The sequence below is a fragment of the Neophocaena asiaeorientalis genome, unplaced genomic scaffold, assembly GCF_003031525.2.
Source record: "Neophocaena asiaeorientalis asiaeorientalis breed wild unplaced genomic scaffold, Neophocaena_asiaeorientalis_V1.1 scaffold495, whole genome shotgun sequence".
NCBI classification, from domain to species: Eukaryota; Metazoa; Chordata; class Mammalia; order Artiodactyla; family Phocoenidae; genus Neophocaena; species Neophocaena asiaeorientalis.
Genome location: NW_020173512.1, coordinates 184,737 through 204,204, shown reverse-complemented (window position 1 = coordinate 204,204; position 19,468 = coordinate 184,737). Strand labels below are relative to the sequence as shown.

General features: G+C 40.0%; 1 protein-coding gene across 1 annotated transcript in view; it reads left to right on the top strand.

Annotated features, from left to right (window-relative positions):
• The window catches only part of MAGI1 (membrane associated guanylate kinase, WW and PDZ domain containing 1), a 609,319-nt gene that overhangs the window by 458,630 nt on the left and 131,221 nt on the right, over nucleotides 1–19,468 (top strand). Inside the window, exon 4 of the mRNA XM_024747645.1 lies at nucleotides 14,210–14,329. Within this exon, the coding sequence (XP_024603413.1) occupies nucleotides 14,210–14,329 (120 nt within the window). The remainder of the gene's footprint in view (nucleotides 1–14,209; nucleotides 14,330–19,468) is intronic.

Genomic DNA, 19,468 nt, shown 5'->3' with positions numbered 1-19,468 from the left:
CCCCTTGCCTCCCCTTCCCCCCTCCCTTCTCCTCCTCCTCTTCCTCCTCTTTATTGTTATCACTATCACTGTTAAACTTGTCTCATGACCCAGAGCTTGAAGCCTGAGGCAAGAAATTGCTTTTGATAAATTTTGGAATGTTTATAATTCCAGTCCTTCGACTCCATGGAAAGATTTCTGAATTGTGCATCTTTTAGTACTACTTCCTCCAGTAAACTTTGTGACGTGTCCTCACTCTCATATTTAGTGTTCGTGTAATTGAGGCATCATAGTGGCAGGCATGCTAATGCGGCTGTGGAAAATAGCAGTGCTTTCCCTTTGTCAGGGGTTGGCCCGCGGTTGTTGAGTGTTGATTGTAGTGGAGCCTGCAGTGGCTAAGGACAATTCTGTTGGCTGCGAATTTACCTGAAGATGCCCGGACTTCATCCCTGGGCCTGGAGTGGTGACTGGGGACTTCAAACCTTTTACATATTGATGGTGCTCCTTTTTGCATGGTGGGGATGCTTGCTTTCTTTGTGCTCTTTTATGGGTTCTAAATTTTCTAGAGCATGTACTCTGTATATCTGAAGAGAGAAGAGAGTAATGTTTATTAATTTTTTTTTGTTTGTTTATTAATTTTTAACGTAGCCACTTCTACCTCAAATTGGATTGGGTCCTATTTTGTGAATGTCATATTTTCCATTAATTTGGTATAAATGTCATTCATTGACATTAGTTGCTGTTCATTTAAAGGTTTAGAAAAGCACTCTTTCCTCTTAAATGTCTCATTTCCTGTTTTGCATAGGTAAAACAAAATTTTTTTTGTACAGACTTTTGTAAACTCACTAACTTTAAAAATGAATAGCTTTAATCTTTTATTACTCTTTTCAGATGTAATGTGTATTACATGTTGAGAGCAGAAGAGGCTTTCTGGATTTCCCAGCTGGCTCAGTCAAATACTTACACCTTTTTTTACTTTTGGTTTCGTTTTGAGAAGCTAGGCCTGTGGAAGCCCATGCAGTAGCTTTTGGGTTTATTTAAAACTTTGACTCTTAGCTCCCTCTGGGCAAAAATGTGGGTTTCCTAGAAGGTGAGAGTGTAACTGCTGGGTAAATAGGTTAAGAGGCAGGTGTCTGATGAAAACTCCTTGAAAGAGCTCTGGGATCATCTATCACATCCCCAGGTCTTCACCTGCTGACAGGAAGCTAATGGCGTTGGTACCTGTGCTGCCAGATCAAGGAAATAAAGACTGCCTCTCCCTTCTCCCTGCCCTTGATCAGCAGGCGCTGTTGACAGGGATGATGAATTAGATGAAACTCGAGAGTGAGGATCAGTAAGCATTGTGTGATATGATGTTTAATTAATAGGTGTGAAATAAAACAAAAACAAATGAAAGCACTCGTTTTTTTCTAAGGATAGATTGTTCATATGTCACAACTAAGATGTCATTACCTTTTAATGAATCGATTTTAGAATTTCTGTCTTTAATAAAGAGTCATAGATTTGATCCCTGGCCCGATTTTATCTGGACTCATTATTAAGTCCAGTTTGTGTAGATGACAATGGGGTAATTTTCATTCTTGGGTTAAGGAAAAGTCTGTGGGCTAAAAACGATGTGGCCTGTTTGGAAGGCAGCACTTTCACTCGCCTGGCATCTATGAAATAAGGCTTGTTTGAAAAGGCACAATTTCTATTAGAAAGCATAGAATAATTTATAGTTTTTAAGTAGTAATTATTCTAAGTACCTTATAATAATAAACATTTCTACTTGATTTTACTTTTTCAAAACTGGCCACTCATTTTCTAGTAATACCTTTCGATACCTCATATAGTTTTCTGGTGAAATAGTTCCCTTAAAAGTCAGTGTGGGTGATATCACATGAGCACAGACTTCTGTTCATCACTGTCTACATTTTTCCAAGCGAATGTTTAGAAGCATTAATAATTTGTGTTTGGGGCTTCCCTGGTGGTGCAGTGGTTGAGAGTCCGCCTGCCGATGCAGGGGACACGGGTTCGTGCCCCAGTCCGGGAAGATCCCACATGCTGCGGAGCGGCTGGGCCCGTGAGCCATGGCCGCTGAGTCTGCATGTCTGGAGCCTGTGCTCCGCAACGGGAGAGGCCACAACAGTGAGAGGCCTGCGTACCGCAAAAAAAAAAAAATAATAATAATTTGTGTTTAATTTCACCTCTAAAATCTACTTCATTTGACTTACCAGGCAGAGTGAAAAATAATCATTTATATGACTCATCCATCTCGGAAGTGTAGTCTATGACATAAAACAACCCAGAGTTGTGACAAGGGAAGTACTACATAATGTGAGACTGTAATTGCTCAGTGAGAAATGAACTAAGCAAAAGAAGGGCAATAACAGTTCATCAGCTGAGTCTGCCGCATTTTGTAGTTGCTCCCAGTCCGTGTTTTTTTGGAATGTGACTTATAGTTAGAGAGATAATTGGCAAGCATTAGATAAGGTAATGGATGGTCCCAGGGCAGGGAAGTCAAGGCGGTAATTCAGTTTTCTGGGAATCTGCCTGTGTCATCATTTATGGGGGGAAAACATAAGTGGCTTATGAACCATAGCAGAGTCCCAGGAATGAATTCAGCTACCTGGGAATCCATCCTTAAGTGATGTCGACATGCTGTGTTCCTCATACTTGGCTCATAAGATACTTTTCGAATGTTAGAGTTTTGGGTTTTGGTTTTTTTTGAATTTTATTGTATTTATTTTTTTATACAGTAGGTTCTTATTAGTTACCCATTTTATACATATTAGTGTATATATGTCAATCCCAATCAGAGTTTTGGGTGCCAATAGAGCCTTTTCAAAGTGAGTGGTGGTATTTAGGAAAATTAAAAAGGCAGAGGAGAAGTACATGTTAAAAACACAGAAATACTTAGTTCTTATGCTTTTTGCTCAGTTTCAACACTGTTCTGAAACATAATCCTAGAAATTTTACTGTTCACACTACATTTTCCTTTATACTGTAAAGGCCATACTCTTGTGTGTTTCAGTAAGGAAATACATAAGTAGTACCGTATATCTTTGGTATATGCTTAATGTTGTACCCAGCTCCTCTTTATTCTTTTAGCATCTCATATCCTCTGTCACACAGTTTCCTTTTGTTTACTTTGACATGGCAGTGTATATACTTGATGAGAGCCAAAGTAAAATTTTTTTTTTTTTTTTCAAAGTAAAATTTACATGGTGATGACTATTAGTCTGTATACTTGAGAAGGCTTTAAGAACTGTCATGACTAGGTCAGCTGAGAACCAGTGTATTTATTAAAATCAATACAAACTCCTTTTTTCTTATATCCAGCTTGACTTGCTCTTATAACTGCTCGCTCTTGGTACTTGATATAAATTGATATCTCTCTTTATATCCAGGTGTATAGTATTTCTTCAGTAAGTAAATATTACATCCTTTCAATGAGAAGGAGTTAATCATATGGATCACGATTACATGAAATTAGGGGACTTGAGGGCCTCAAATTCAGACACTGTATTCCAGTAAATAGGCATCTCTCTATCCTTACAGATGCCAGTGCTTAATGACAAATGATTAACTAAAATTATGGTATTCACAGAACGAGTTGACTTTATGATTTCTTAGCAGAAGATAATCCAAAGAGTTGTGGTTGGGAGTTGTGTGTGTTCGTGTGAGAGGCTTTGAAAAATGATAATTAAGGATAGAAAATTATGTGAACTGTCAAAATTTTGTGGGAAAAAAATGCCCCTCCTGGGAGAATTAAATTAGGCATTATGTACAGAAAACCTGTGTTCCGAGGTAGCAGTATAATGAAGGGTCAATAGTTAGGTTCTTTACTTTTAAAGCAAAATGGTTGGAAAGAAAAAGGAGGGAGTTGTGGTGGTGATGGTGATGATGCTTTTGTTGTTATGGCCAATGTTTACAGAATGCAGATTATAAACAGGCCTAGCAGGTTATATGTATTGTCTTACATAATCCTTACACAACCTTATGAGGCAGGTATTATTATTTCCCCATTTTAGAGATGAGGAAACCACAGCCCAAAATGTTTTAACTTGGCTGTGGTCACACAGTTTGTCAATATCAGAGCTGGAATTTGAACTCACCAAGTGTGATTTTAGATTTCACAACAGTTTCTCTATTTGGCCTTTCCGGGAAATCTCCAGACCCTTGCAGTTTTTAGGAAAATAATATAACATGGCCTGTAATTTCTGATCTCATGCTTGCACTTGGTTCGTATATTGGAAGGACTAATGAAAGCAGGTTGCTCTTGAAGAACAAATTACGCCACGTGCATATTATTCACAGAAACGTAACAGCTCCTCTACTGAATTGTGATATCCTTGAAGACAGAGACTACTTTCTGTTGTAGTGCAATATTGTTTTTAACAGCTTTATTGATAAATATTGTACACTCCATAAAATTCAGCATTTTTATTATATTCCTAGAACTGGACAACGATTCCAGCTATCTAATTTTGGGACATTCTTTTTACCCCCAAAAGGAACCATCTACTCATTGGCAGTCACTCTTGATTATTTTGTTTGAAACTGAAGAAAGAAAGCTGCCGAAGATTAGAAGCATTTAGCATTGGGCTTACAAAATCACCTAATTTGTGGAAACTTGATATTCTTCATTAATTATAACTTTACACCAAAATAATCATTTTCTTTCACATGCTTTTGAAATTACCTGGTTGAAGTCGTTCATTCCATTATATACAAACAATTGCTGTCATTAATTCAGAGAAAGTAAAAAGTATAACCTGTCATAATAAAGTCTATCTGATCTAATCCCTTTTTATGATAGACAGTCTTTAGGACTAGACTATGGCATTACTGATTTTCAGAATTCCTTTCTGAACAAAAATGCCTCAAGATAATCCTCCAAAGTTGATTTTTGATAAGGATGTATCGAGTGTTGGAGATCTTATTCTTTATTGCCTGACTGCTGAATGTTTGCAATGACTCAGTGACAGCTTGAGAATTTTCCCTTTCCTGTTTTTAATGAATGCAGGATTTCCGCGAATATGTATGTGCCAAGGTTCCCTCCCCCGCATCAAAGAGGAAGAATGGTTAATATGCATGTTCAAGTCATTACTTGACTTTCCTGTTCCGAGGATTCTGGCCTGAATTACCTCATTATTCTGATTAAGAGGTAGTAAGAAATAGTTCCTGGGAGCTCAGGTTTTGGATTAAGGAAGTCATGGGGGGAGGGGTCAGGCATTCTCCCCCAGCCTTAACTCCATCAGCACAAACTTTCTTTGATGAGGACAGGCGATGAAGAGCTGTGAAGACTCAGCTATCCCTCTCCCCCCCGCTAGTTTGTTTCTGTACCCAATGTCTTTGTATACAGGGGGTTTGGCTGCTCTTTGGCAGTAGAATCTTGGGTTCAAATCCTGGCTCTGCCATTTACTAGCTGTGTAATTTTTGGCAAGTCACCTAATCTCTCTGTGCACTTTTTCTCATCTGTGAAGTGGGGATAATAATAACTATAGGGTTGTTTTTGTCTGTTTGGTGGATTTGAAAGGACACAAGTGGGGGACTTGTTTTCTTTTTCTAATAACCATTTTTAAAAGTTGAGGTACAGTGTAGTTGACTTACAATGTTGTGTTAGTTTCAGGTGTACAGCAAAGTGGTTCAGTATTGTATATATATTCTTTTTCATATTCTTTTGCACTATAGGTTATTACAGAATACTGAATATAGTTCCCTGTGCTATACAGTAGGTCCTTGTTTATCTGTTTTGTATACAGTAGTGTGTATATGTTAATCCCAAACTTCTAATTTATCCCCGCCCCCCACCGACTCCCCACCATCCCCATTGGTAACCATAAGTTTCTATGTCTGTGACTCTATTTCTGTTTTGAAATAAGTTCATTTGTATAATTTTTTGAGATTCCACCTGTAAGAGATATGATATTTGTCTTTCTCTTTCTGACTTACTTCACTTAATATAATCTATAGGTCTATCCATGTTGCTGCAAATGGCATTATTTCATTCTTTTTTATGGCTGAGTAGTATTTCGTGTGTATATGTACCACATCTTCTTTATCCATTCATCTGCATGTGGACTTGTTTTAAACGTAAACACTTTCTCTTAGGAGAAGAGGTCAGTTGGTCTTTTGTCCTCTGTTCTCTGGGCATACCTCGTGTTCACTGGTGGGATCAGCAGGTGATACAAAGCCTTCAGTAAAAGCGAGTGCTTTTTATTCAGGAAGATCTAATCCAATACTAAGCAGATGCTCTTCTTTGTAATTAAAAAAAAATCCTTATAATTGTGTTAAGGAGAAAGTCTCAATTTGGTGCTAATAGGTCTCTAACAACTTTCTAATGTTCGTTAATCTCCCTTTGTAATAAGAGAATGTGGGCCTTAGGCTCAGAGCCTCAGGCTCTAGGTAAGATGAAATGATTTTACTTTGGTTGTGTTTATTTTTAGTTATTGTTTATGGCAGGCTGAAACTGATTGTTCACTGGAGGTAATGTTAAATGTTTCCTTTTCTAAAGTTTTATAAGCAGTAAAATTCACTCTTTGTGGCGTACACTTCTGTAGGTTTTGAGAAATGCATCGTCCTTCACCCTCCACCACAATCAGGATACAGAAGAGTTCGGCCTCCTCAACCCCTCCCCCCTCCCCCCATTCCCTTCTACTGTCCCCTTTGTAGTCAGTCCTAACCACACACCTGGCAACAACTGGTTTATTCTCCATCCCTACTGTAGTACTGCCTTTTATAGAATATCACTGAAATGGAATTATACAGAACGTTGCCTTGTGAGTCTGGCTTTTCTTAGACTTACGCAGTCTATTTGAGATTAATCCATGTTGCTGTGTACATCTGTACTTTAGCCAAGTTCATTGTAGGGATTTACCACAGTGTATCCATTCACCAGTTGAAGGACGTTCAGGTTGTTTTTCTCTTTGGGGGTGATTATGCATAGAGCTGCTATAAACATTTGTATATAGGTTTTCATGGGAATGTAGGTTTTCATTTCTCTAGGATAAATATTTAGTAGTGTGATTTTGGGGTCATATGGTAGATTTATGTTTAACTTTTTAGCAAACTGCCAAAGTGTTTTCCCAGTAGCTGTACCATTTTGCATCCTTGGCAACAACGTTTGAGAGTTCCAGTTGCTCCATGTTTTTGCCAGCATCTGGTATCGTAAGATTTTTTTTTTAAATCCATTGTAATAGGTATGTAGCAGTTAAGCATTTCCTTTTTACATTTATATATTTAAGTTTTTTAAACAGCTTTGACTTGAAGTGAAAATACTGAGTCAGTAGTACTGCTGGTACTGAGATAGGGCAAAAATTGTGTGAGTGGTAGGTAACTGAGTGAATTTGGGGAAACAACATGTTCTTCTCTGCTTCATCTCCATCAACTAAAGAATGAATAGTATGAGGCTATCCTGGATATTTAACCAGTTTCAAGCAATGTAAATACTTGTTTTATTATAGAAAATCATGCACTTTCTTTAACATGGAAACGGTTGGGATGACTAATTTTTGGAAGTCTTATTGTTAGATTTGGTTAAGCAAGACCCAGATGAATTTAACATCAGGTGATATCCTTGAGTATTAAGTTTAATCTTAGTAGAGTAATAATCGCTGTATTAGCAACCTGGCCTTGAAGCAAGTTGGATCGGTGCTGAGTGATGCCTTGCCTAGAAACCTAATGGTATTGGGAGCACGTAGCAGTAGGAAATAGCATGTTAGTGTCTCATTTCTAGGACTTATTTGCTGCCTTAACTGGATATTTCAAGAGAATTTCTAGAATAAGAAGAGAGAGCAAATGAGCTCCGAATCTGGTTTCATTTCTGTAGCCATAGTTTGTGGCGTTTGGTGACAAGGAAGGTCGTTTTCTGATTTCCTCAGCAAGGGTCACTCATGCCAGGTACACTGAAAGTTTATGAACTGTAGAATGTGCCCAAGAAGCAAGCAGCCACTCAAGCTTTCGGGGCAAACGTTTGGGGGCATTGCTAACTCATACTGAGACAGTCAGCAGGGAATAGCTCAAATTAGCTTGTTAAGTTGTGATCTGGTGGCAGAAAAGCCTGATAGTATTCACTGCTCTGGTGCAAATCTTGTTAAATTTTAACACTTCAAAAGGACTCGGTTTAAGTGATGAACAGTTTGAGGTTTAAAAACCAAAATCAGGCAGAAAAATAGTGCCACCTTCTCAACTTTATTTGTCCTGTATTCCTATTCATAGCTAAAGGCAAGTGTTGGGAACATTGATGCTGGCTTTCTATGAGGTGGGAAACCTTGGGAAATATTGTGTGTTTGATTCACTTGGAGGCTCTATTCTTTGGCGCGTTTTTGCAAGGACTAAGCTAATATTGAAGTTGTTTGAGTAGGAAGCCCAAGGATCAGGTAAAGATTGCTTAAATAATTATTTTATTTGATTTATAAAGTGCCAAAACAACTACGTGAGCAGTGATACAATTCAGAGAGAGTTAAAGAAACAGTCTTTTTTTCTCTTCCCATTTCTGAACCCACCCTCCTGAGGTTGCCTCTGTTAAGCGTTTGTTCCCTCCGTTTAACTATTTTTTAACTCATAAAACATGCAACACCCATAGGGTTTTCTTTCCTCTTTTTCAGTAAAATGCAGTGTTTTGGGGGTTTGTTTTTTGCACTTTATATCACTCCATGTACATTGTAGATATTCTTTCTGGTAACTGCATGTACATCTAACAAGTATTCTTTATATAGCAAAAATATATATGTATATATATTTCCTAAGGATGACTCTACCATATTTCATTCAGTCATTCCCATATTCATAGGCACTCAGTTTTGTTTGTTTATTTTGGGGGACTGTATTGGTTTTGGTCTGGTTTTCGGTTTTTGTTTTGGCTATAAACGATGATGCCACAATTTATCTAAGGAGAATTTTTTTTTTCTAAGAGACCATAGCCAACAGGAACCAAACGGAATTTTTAGTACAAAACATACAGTTTGAGTAGATCATTTTTCAAAGCATATAAGAGTTTTTAAAAGGATGGGTTTCCTGTATGCGTACAAGATTCTGCAGTTTGATATGTTTCTTGTTTTTAGTTTGAGAGCTGGAAGTGCTTTGGGGGCATGCTAGTGAACATTGTACTGGAAATGCCCTCCTAGTTTAGAATTGCACTGGCCAGTCCAGTTGCCACTAGCCACATGTGGCTATTTAAATCTAAAGTAATTAAAATTAGATAAAATTTCAATTCATTTCCTCTGTCATGTTAGCCACGTATCAATAACCACATGTGTACAGATGTTGAACTATAACGTTGTACACCTGAAATGTATATAATCAAAATAGTAATAACCAGATGTGGCGAGTGGCTACCATGTTAGACTCACATCTATGGATCATTTCCATGATGGCAGCAAGTTCTGTTGGCCAACAGTGGTTTCCAATGAGGGATAGTAAAGTCACATTGCCTACTTTCAAATCATACTGCCCAGCTCACTTGTTATGTGACCTTGGGAAAGTTACTTTACTTCTCTGGGTGTCAGCTTCCTTATCAAAAAATGAGTATAACAGCAATCCTTCTGTGTTTCCTAGGAAGATTAGATACAGCAGTGTTGATTAACTGCTTCACACCTTGCCTAAGACATAAGCATCCAGTAAATGGAAGCTATTATTTTTATCCTGGTGTTTGATAATTTCTCTCTCTCTCTCTCTTTTTCTTTCTTTCTTTCTTTTTTCCCCCCCTTTTGGAAGGCGAGGAACTGGGCACTGTGTTTGTTTGTTCAAACATAAAAAGTGCAAGATATTGTTGGCCTGATTTCTAGCTAGACCGGCAAAAAGCAGTGTTGGTAGGCTATAGCAGCCTCTGTTTGTTGGCCTGGTGATTTTTTTTTTTTTTTAATATGCTGTCCCCGAAAAACATGATAGAATTTGTTTTACTTCTCTTCTGCCAGGAAGTAACCCTTCTGGCTTTGTTAGAAGCGTGGTTTGTAATCATTGTACCCACCCCAGATGGCTCCTGAAAAACCTTTGAAATGCCATCTGCCAGGCGTGTGTCCAGCAGGCAGCTTGTCATTCTGCTGGAAGAAAAGAGGGGGCGGGGTCCCCTCCCAGGCCCTTTCTCCCTAGCGTCACTGAATGGATCCTGGTCATGTGGGCCCAGACCCAGGGCAGGTTGCTCAGAGGATAACTGGGTGTAAACCTCCTCATGGCCTGCAGAGTGGAAAGGTTTCGTCTGGGTAATAAACCCTGAAGGTTTTGTGGGTGGAGATATACCTGCCCCCACTCCCTTCCCCTGCTGCTCAAAGGTCCTTCTAAGCATATTTATTTCCAGGGGAAAATGATGTCTGCTCGTTTTCAGTTTTCCTTTAAAATGTTCCATTTTTCAAGTTCTTGATTGTTTTCAATCCTTTCAGGAAATTAAGACCCAGAGGTTATTGTTGTCTTTACAGTTACACTGAGAAATTGGTTCAGAAAACGTGGGAAGAAATGACAAAGATTAAAGATGGTTATAGGAGGAAAAAAACCCCAATACTGTGTGGTGTAGAAGACTTTAAAAACCCAACAAATCTTTTGTTTGGTCTTATTTATCCTCATTTGGGGGGGGTGGATTAAGTTAATAGAATTTTGGTATGGAGGCCAAATATGAGAGTTGCCATATAAAACATATTTAGGACAGATTCTTTCACAGCAAGTTTCAAAGAGATTTTGTTCTTGCCCTGTGCTGGAATTTCCCAATATGATGTAGACTGTTTGTGTTTTCCGAGTAGCCGGCTGAACAGCTTTTGCACTTGGCTCTGAGACATCATACCCTCCTCCTCTGCTCCCGCCTTGCTGACTATTGTCTTAGTCTCCTCTGAGGATCTTCCTCTTCTTCTCAGTTTCTAAAAACTATAAGGTTTTTGTGTTTAAGTCAAACTTCTTGGCTGCTTTTTCTATACTCTCTCTCCCCCTCGATTATCTCTTTCTGTCTCTTGCCTTCAAATGCCAGTGGTTTACTGATGACTCCCAAGTTCAGGGCCCAACCACCACTCTGATCTTCAGATTTACATAGTCACCTGTTCACAGCTCTCTACATCCAGGTGTCTGATAGGCATTTCATACTTTTTACGTGTTCAGAAGTGAACTCTTAAATTTTTTCCCCTAAAAACCATTTCCCCCATCTTCTTGATCTCTGTAAATGGCAGAACCCATTTGCCCAGGTCAGAGAATAAGATGGCAGTCCTTATTCTTTTGTTTTTCTTGTACACTCCATCTACTCCATCAGCAAGTTATGTCTTTAAAATACAGACCTAGCATGGCCTGATGAGTTGATGTACTTTTAATACATCTGTCCTGCGGGCTATGTCTTATAGCTGTTTAAAATGTTTACAATTCATAATAGAAATCTCACTGCTTCTTGTCACCTTTGTCTACTGTTCTTGTCTGTGCCCTGATTTTTTTTTCTCACCTGGACACTGTAGTAACCAACTAACTTGTCTTCTTGCTTCTATTTTTGCCCGCCTCACCCTCCTACTCTGCCTGTTTCCTGCCCTTAGCTCAGTGATCTTCTAAAAATAAATCATGGTACTATCCTGCTCAAAACCCTCTAGTGGCTTCCCATCATCCTTCGAATAAAATATGAAATGTTTGCTGTGGCCTGCCTCATCTGGCCACTTGCTTTCAATTCTAACCTCTTTTCCATTGCTCTGCTACAGTTAACTCTGGACTTTTTGCCCTTCCCGCAGCATGCTAAATCTATTCCTATTTCTGAACCTTTGGCCTTTGCCCAGGCTGGGATGCTTTTCCCATCACCTTTGTGCTGCTCTCGGTTTAGATGGCACCTCCTTAGCCAGGCTTTTCCTGATTACCTGTCTAAAGTAGCTTTTCTACTCCTCACCTTGCTTCCTCCCTCTAAGAGATTTTCAAATACTTGAAATTATATGGTATATCCATATACATATTTATAATCTGTCTTTCATAATAAAATGTAAATTCCATTAGGGTAGGGGCTTTGGCTTCTTCTCCAGTGCCTAAACTGCTGCCCAGCAGGTATTGGGGCCTTAGTGAATAATTCTTGAAAAAATGAAACATGTAATAATATATGTAATGTATTAATATATATAATTATACATATATATAAAATTTGAACTCTAATAATCTACCAACTCATTTCATTCTAATAGTAACATAAAGTATATATCTGGTAGCAGTTATTGAGCTTAGCCTTCTAAAAGTCTTATCCCACTCAATACACACAACAGACCTATAGTGTAGGTAGTATTATTACCCTTATTTCACAGGTGAGGAAACTGAGAAATAGAAGAAGCTCAGGAACATGCCCAAGACCACAACCTGGTGAGCCAGACAGACTATGAGTTCATCATTCCCATTCTATATATCTGCTCTACAACAGTATATGGTACTGTTTATGCTTCTGGAATACCCACCGTGTGCTTGATACCATAGATATAAATATTGTGAAGCACTTCAATGGCCTTGTCATCATCTGTCAGGGGAGCCAGAAATGGGAACAAATTAGGATACACTACAAGAGTAGACTGCTGGACAGTATACAAGCAGGCTTCTTTACCAGAAAGTCCCAGCGTGCTGGGCATAAGCTAACGTTTGTAATATAATTGTTCTATGGACAGTTTGCAGCTGTTTATAACACTCAAATTTCAGATAATAGAAAAACGGGGCTTGTTTAAAAATGTGTTTAGCCTGAATGAAGTATGCAACAAGTGTTGAGTTTTTTGATTTGAGAGAATTCTGGATATCCACTGTAAGTGCGTGGAAATTCACATGATCAGAGACTGTGCTCTGCCATGAGCACTGGGGCTAACATACAGTTGCTTATTTCATTATTTTAGGGAGAATTAGGACTAGGGAAAAATCCCTGCTTATTATATTAAAAAAACATTGACCTGAAAGCGCCGTAGGTAATGGTGCCTCGCAAAATGAACCCATGTTGATCATATCCCCTAACTATGTAGGGGATATGTAGGAGCAGAAGTCATGAGGAGCAGAAGTCATGAGTTTTGCTGTTTTGTGGTCTCTCCTAACGTTGAACACAGGTTCCTAGTATACACTATGTAATTGCTTCTTGGTTTATTTTCTTGTTTTGTGTGTAAACCATATTCCTTCCACACTTTGGGGTGAGGTTGGGCTAAAATTGATAGGTCTCCTGCCCAGCACCTGAGCTGGGTGACTTAAATATTCTAGAGGCTCTGTGTTATTTCATAAGAAGAATCATTATGTTTATTAGTCTTTGAGAGAATGACGAGATTAATTCGGGGGGGGGGAATTTTCTAGCAAATGCAGTGTCCTTTTTCTCCCATCAGAAGTTATGGGTGGCCTCTTTTTGCCAAACATATTAATTACATGGAGAGCAGCAACATTTTAATCCCTGGGAGGTATCCAGCCACAGATCTTGGGTAATTGAATTTCTCTAGTGATGTGTTTATGCAGTGGGTGTCATTTTCTTCAAAGGGCTTATTACATTGGAAGTTGCCAGATGTGTTGAGGAACACAAGAATTTTGAGGCCCATGATAAAAATATAAACCCCTTAGGCTCTGAGCTTAAGGTGGATATCTTTTTTTTTTTTAAACGTGCTAATCTTTTTTTTTTTAAGATGTTGGGGGCAGGAATTTATTAATTTACTTATTTATTTTGGTTGTGTTGGGTCTTCATTTCTGTGCGAGGGCTTTCTCTAGTTGTGGCACGCGGGGTCCACTCTTCATCGCGGTGCGCGGGCCTCTCACTATCGCAGCCTCTCTTGTTGTGGAGCACAGGCTCCAGACGCTCAGGCTCAGTAGTTGTGGTTCACAGGCCCAGTTGCTCCGCGGCACGTGGGATCTTCCCAGACCAGGGCTCGAACCCACGTCCCCTGCATTAGCAGGCAGATTCTCAACCACTGCGCCACCAGGGAAGCCCAAGGTGGATATCTGTTTTAGAACTTACTGGATCCCTAAAAGCTGCTGATTGTGAATGTCATCTGTATAAAATCCAGTTCACCTTTTTCATTCAGTGCATGTTTCAAGTGATAAAAATCTCCCTGGGTTGCCTAGCTGTGCTTGGTTTTTCTCTTTCTTGCATTTGAGGGGCCCAGGCGTCAGAGGATGGAAGTGAGGATACTTTTCTGCTAGAAAGAAGTTGTCTTTGCCAGGTCCCTGTCTCAGTAGGCGGGTCTGTCAATTTAGATACTCCAACTTACTGAACAGGTTATTTTAATTACACCTGGATGGGGTACTTCCTGTTTCAGTGGACTGATGATTTCTCGTGCCTTTGTCTTGTCTGCTGCAGGCACAACCCGGTCTCCCAGAGAAGGAGAGGTGCCTGGCGTGGACTATAACTTTCTGACTGTGAAGGAGTTCTTGGACCTCGAGCAGAGCGGGACTCTTCTAGAAGTCGGCACCTATGAAGGTGAGCTGATCTGTATGGCAGCAGTGAGGATACCTCTCTGCTGGGTCCTCCAGAGGATCCAGGGCCATCCAGGCAAAGATTCTGTGGACTAGTGAAGTCTGAACATCTGTAGGAGGCTGCAGTTCACCTTAAGGGGAGTAATAATAATAAAATATATGGAATATGGAATAAGGCTTTGTGGAGCACCATAAAAATAATTTGGTTTTGTTTTTTTTTTCACTTGAGTTTTCTCCTTTTATTTATTGATTTAATTTTGTTTATTTATTTGTTTGTTTATTTATTTATTTTTTGCAGTACGCGGGCCTCCCACCGCTGTGGCCCATCCTGCCGCGGAGCACAGGCTCCAGACGCGCAGGCCCAGTGGCCATGGCTCATGGGCCCAGCCGCTCCACAGCATGTGGGATCCTCCCGGACCGGGGCACGAACCCATGTCCCCTGCATCGGCAGGCGGACTTTCAACCACTGCGCCACCAGGGGAGCCCCTAATTTATTGATTTAAACATGTGCGTGCGTGTGTGTGTGTGTGTGTTTAATATGGGCATGTATGGTATAAGAAAGAAGAGGAAGAAGAATCATAGTCAGTCATAAAATGTGACCTTATTGGTAGTGCTGTCTTAATCTCAAGGGACTGGAATGTCATTTTTTACCACCAGTTGCTATTTAATGTATTTTTTGAGTAGATAATACATTTACATGGGTCATAAAGCAGAATATTTCAGAAGTATTCGATAAGTAAGCTCTTTCCTAGATCTGTCTTCCCCTTGCCTCATTTCCATTTCTCCTTTCCCCAGATATTACAACCACTGTTACTCATTTCTAATTTCCCTTCTGAAACTGTTTAATGTAAATACAAACACATGTGTGAGTGTACACATACTCATGTGTGTTCCCATTTCTTCCCTGTTTTATACAGAAGGTAGTATACACTACATGCTGTTTGGCACTTAGCTCTTTTATATAACAGTATGTCTTACAGGTCTTCGCAGTTCAGTAATAGAGCACTTCTTGTTTTCTTTTTTAAGTGGCTGTGTAATCTCTTCAAATAGGTGGACCATTATTTATCGTGGTCCCTTTGGATAAACATTTTTAATATTTCAGAATATAACTGTGCTGGATAACATGGATATAAATCATTTCACACAGATGAAAATAAATCTGTGGGATGAAATCCTACAAATCAGATTGCAAGCTCAAAGCCAAATGTAGAGGGGAAATTAAACTTATATTTTCTGAAAACAATATTATAGCTTGATTGCTCTGTTGAGTGTTGTTATTTGAGACAGAAGGGCATACTATGATGCTATTAATAATAAGTAGATCAAGTTATTATATCATGTGTACTTTTTCTAAACTCAAAGTTTGGACTTACTGGACCATCCCAATGACATTTTCAAGATGAGACTTAAAAACAAAGGATGAATACGAAATAGGCTATTGTTTTTTTTTTTTTTGCGATACGTGGGCCTCTCACTGCTGTGGCCTCTCCCATTGTGGAGCACGGGCTCCGGACGCGCAGGCTCAGCGGCCATGGCTCACGGGCCCAGCCGCTGCCATGGCATGTGGGATCTTCCTGGACCGGGGCACGAACCCATGTCCCCTGCATCGGCAGGCGGACTCTCAACCACTGCGCCACCAGGGAAGCCCTAGGCTATTGTTTTATTAGGGGTGTTATAAGTTTGATATGATAATCGCCCCTGTTCCAGGCAGTGGCTAATAGTTAAATAATGATCATAAATCTTAGGGATGCTGATTCTGGTTTGATATTTTTTGCAGGGGTACAGGGAGAAGAGCGTTATCTTTGTACCTACTGTTTATTTTCAAATTGTGAATATACAGTTAACATTGGTTAGGTGTTAATCAAATTCCTATACTGTGAATTCAGGAAGATTTGCTTTGAGTATTGCTGATTATCAATTATTGTAGTTTCCTTGAAGTGTTGGGATGTGACTGGTGGTTGGTGGGCTGGGAGGGCATCTGAGAATGCCCGAGGCAAGAATGACTTGTTAAAGTCTAGGAGTGAGGGGAGGGAAGGGATGGGGGCCTGAGTGGATGTACCAAGAGCTTCTTCAGTGTGTTGTTTTGTAAATGTGAATCCAGTTAAAAATTCAAGTGGCTAAGAATAGAGCAAGTGTGGATCTTCTTTGGTTTAAGGAAGTGAATTGTCCTGTCTGAAATCAGTTATTATGCCCATCAGGGGAGCTTGTGCCCCTAATATAAAAAACATCCGTTTGCCCTTTTGGAGAGGTTAAGCACGGGAGTGGTTGTGAAAAGCCAAAGAGAAAAGTATGTGGTTAGACAACAGCTTGTTGGGACAAAAAAGAAAATCAACTCATTTTATTGAGGTGGTTATGTTACAAGTGATACATAGGTGGAGTCACTTTGTTTTCCCATTAATTTGATCACTTTGACGGAGGTAGCTATTATCCCTGACTTTTTAGATGGGGATACTGAGGCCAGGTAGCATTTAGGAACTTTCTCAAGGTTATGCAGCTGCCAGGAAACAAACAGAGTGGTTGGACTTTCAGATCCCGTGCACTTTCTTGAAAACCTCAGAAGATCCTGGATGTAACTAAAGAGTTGTAAAAATAGCTCATTAGTACTTTCACCCAACTTCCTGGTGGGTAGCAACAGGAAAAAGGTTTTCAGAAAATGTCTAATCATCCTTCCACAAAACCGTCTTTCTGTGAATGTCGCTCAGTTATTTTGGAGTTGAAATTCTCTTTTGCCACATATGAATCCACTCCATTTTTCAGCCATTTGACTGTGTTCTTCAGCCTTTTGACCTTTTAGCTGTATGATTTCCCTGTCATATGAGACAGCTCCTAATTTTTTGGAAGCAACTGGAATATATTGTGTTGACTCTCATAAGCTGAAAGCAAAATGGAATTTTTATGTAATGCTGGATGCTGTCACAAAAATAGGGCAGGATAGATCTTCTCTGTCTTTGCTTCCCCTGGACTAGCCCCTCGATGGCAGCTCTGTCTATTGGACAGTAACAAGCATGCAGGCTGAGCTGTGGCCCTGCCAGAGTTTGAGTCTCAGCCCCTCTGTTGTTGAGCTGTGTGCCCTCCAGCAAGTTGCTTAATGCTCCATGTCTTCATTTTCCCTTTGGTAAAATGAGGATAATAATAGTGCTTTCTCATAGGTAGGATTAAATGAGACAATAATTGGAAAGGGCTGAGAACAGCGTCTGACACATGTAAGCCCTCCATCAGCGTGTTAGCTCTTATATTTACACACACGACCGGTCTGAAATTGCCACCCTGGTGGATGGATTCCCTCCCCCTTCTCCTAGTCAGTAAACCAGTGGATTTACCAGTAAAATATCTTTATTTACTTCCCAGGTCCTCACTGTCTGTTTCCCCTGCTGACATTTTTTTTCCTCTTGGCCTGTCCTGGTTCCAAAGAGGAAGAGACCACAACACAAATCACTCTTCACAGCAAGACTTTTAAACAGTTTTCAGGAAAAGTCATGAATGTACATGATGGAATTCTTTCTAGAGTAAAGAACTGAAGTATATTTAAGTCTAAATTGATTCTCCTCCTCCTCATAGGAAACCGCTGTTAGAGGATCTAGTGCAGAGATTCAGAAAACTTAGACAATATACGGCATAAACATGTATACTTGTTTATTTCACTGCATTCTTGTCCATTGTACTTAACACATTTGGAGGTGTGTTAAGTACACAGTTCCACCTCATTCTTTATAAATGCTGCAGCGTATCCCATTGTATGAATATATGTAGTTTATTTAACTAGTCCCCTGCAGATGGGCATTTGGATGCCCCTCTCCCTACTTTTTTTGGTGTTTTGTAAACAGTGCTGACATGAACATCCCTGTACAAATATCTCATTATACTGTTTTGAGTAGATCTATAGAGCAGGTTCCTGACAGTGCAGTTTTAAAGCCAGCCCTTCTGTGCCCACACAGTTCGTTTCAACATTGTCCCCAGGCACAGGGTGTGATGTCTAGGGCAGAAGACCAAAGCAGCTCTGCCTTTGAAGGTGCTTATGCTCTTTAGTTATTTATTTCTGCCAGTGTTTGTCCAGTGTACGCCATGTGCTGGGTGCTTTTCAAAGCACATTATGTGCACCAACTCACTTAATTACCCAGTAATCCTATGAGCTGCGTACAGTTTATCCCCATTTTACAAAAGAAGAGTATGAGGCCCAGAAATGCCTGTTGTCTTTGCTTAGTTCATGGAGTGAGCCCGAGACAGAGCTGGGAATCAAACCCAGGCTTATGTGGCTCTAGGGTCTCTATAGACCCTCAGTCTTGGGAGACAAATTAAATTTAAACAATTTCAAGAGACGTGATGAAGGTTCTGAGAAGGAAACTACAAGGGTGCCCCAGAAGCATCCAGCAATGGTGCTACATCAAATCTCGCATCAGAGTCGGCCCCCTGGAGGAGGTGGCCTTTGACCTGAAGCTCGTCAGAGGATCTCATGAGTTCATTGTTTCAGCACCAGTCACAAAGCCTGAATTCAGAGAGAGCAAATGCAATGAACCAAGAGAAGGTCGGAACGTTGGTCCTGGAGATGGACGAGCAGGGAACCATTTCTTGATTCCTGTAGAACCAATGCCATCCAGTAGGACTTTCTTCAGTAATGGAAATGTTCAGTTTTCTGAGCTGTCCAACATGGCAGCCACTGGCCACATGTGATTTTTGTGACTGAGAAACTGGATTTTAAGTTTAATAGTGTAAACGAATTTAGCCTTTAATAGTCTTGTGTGTCTGATGGCTGCCGTATTTTCCAGGACAGTTCTTTTTTTTTTTTTTTAAACATCTTTATTGGACTATAATTGCTTTACATTTTTGTGCTGGTTGCTGCTGTATAACAAAGTGAATCAACTCTACGTATACATATATCCCCTCCCTCTTGCGGCTCCCTCCCACCCTCCCTATCCCACCCCTCTGGATGGTCACAAAGCACTGAGCTGATCTCCCTGTGCGATGAGGCTGCTTCCCACTATCTATCTGTTTTATATTTGGTAGTGTATATATGTCCATGCCACTCTCTCACTTCGTCCCAGCTTACCCTTACCCCTCCCAGTGTCCTCAAGTACATTCCCTGCATCTGCGTCTTTATTCCTGTCCTGCCCCTAGGTTCTTCAGAAACTTTTTTTTTTTTTTTTAG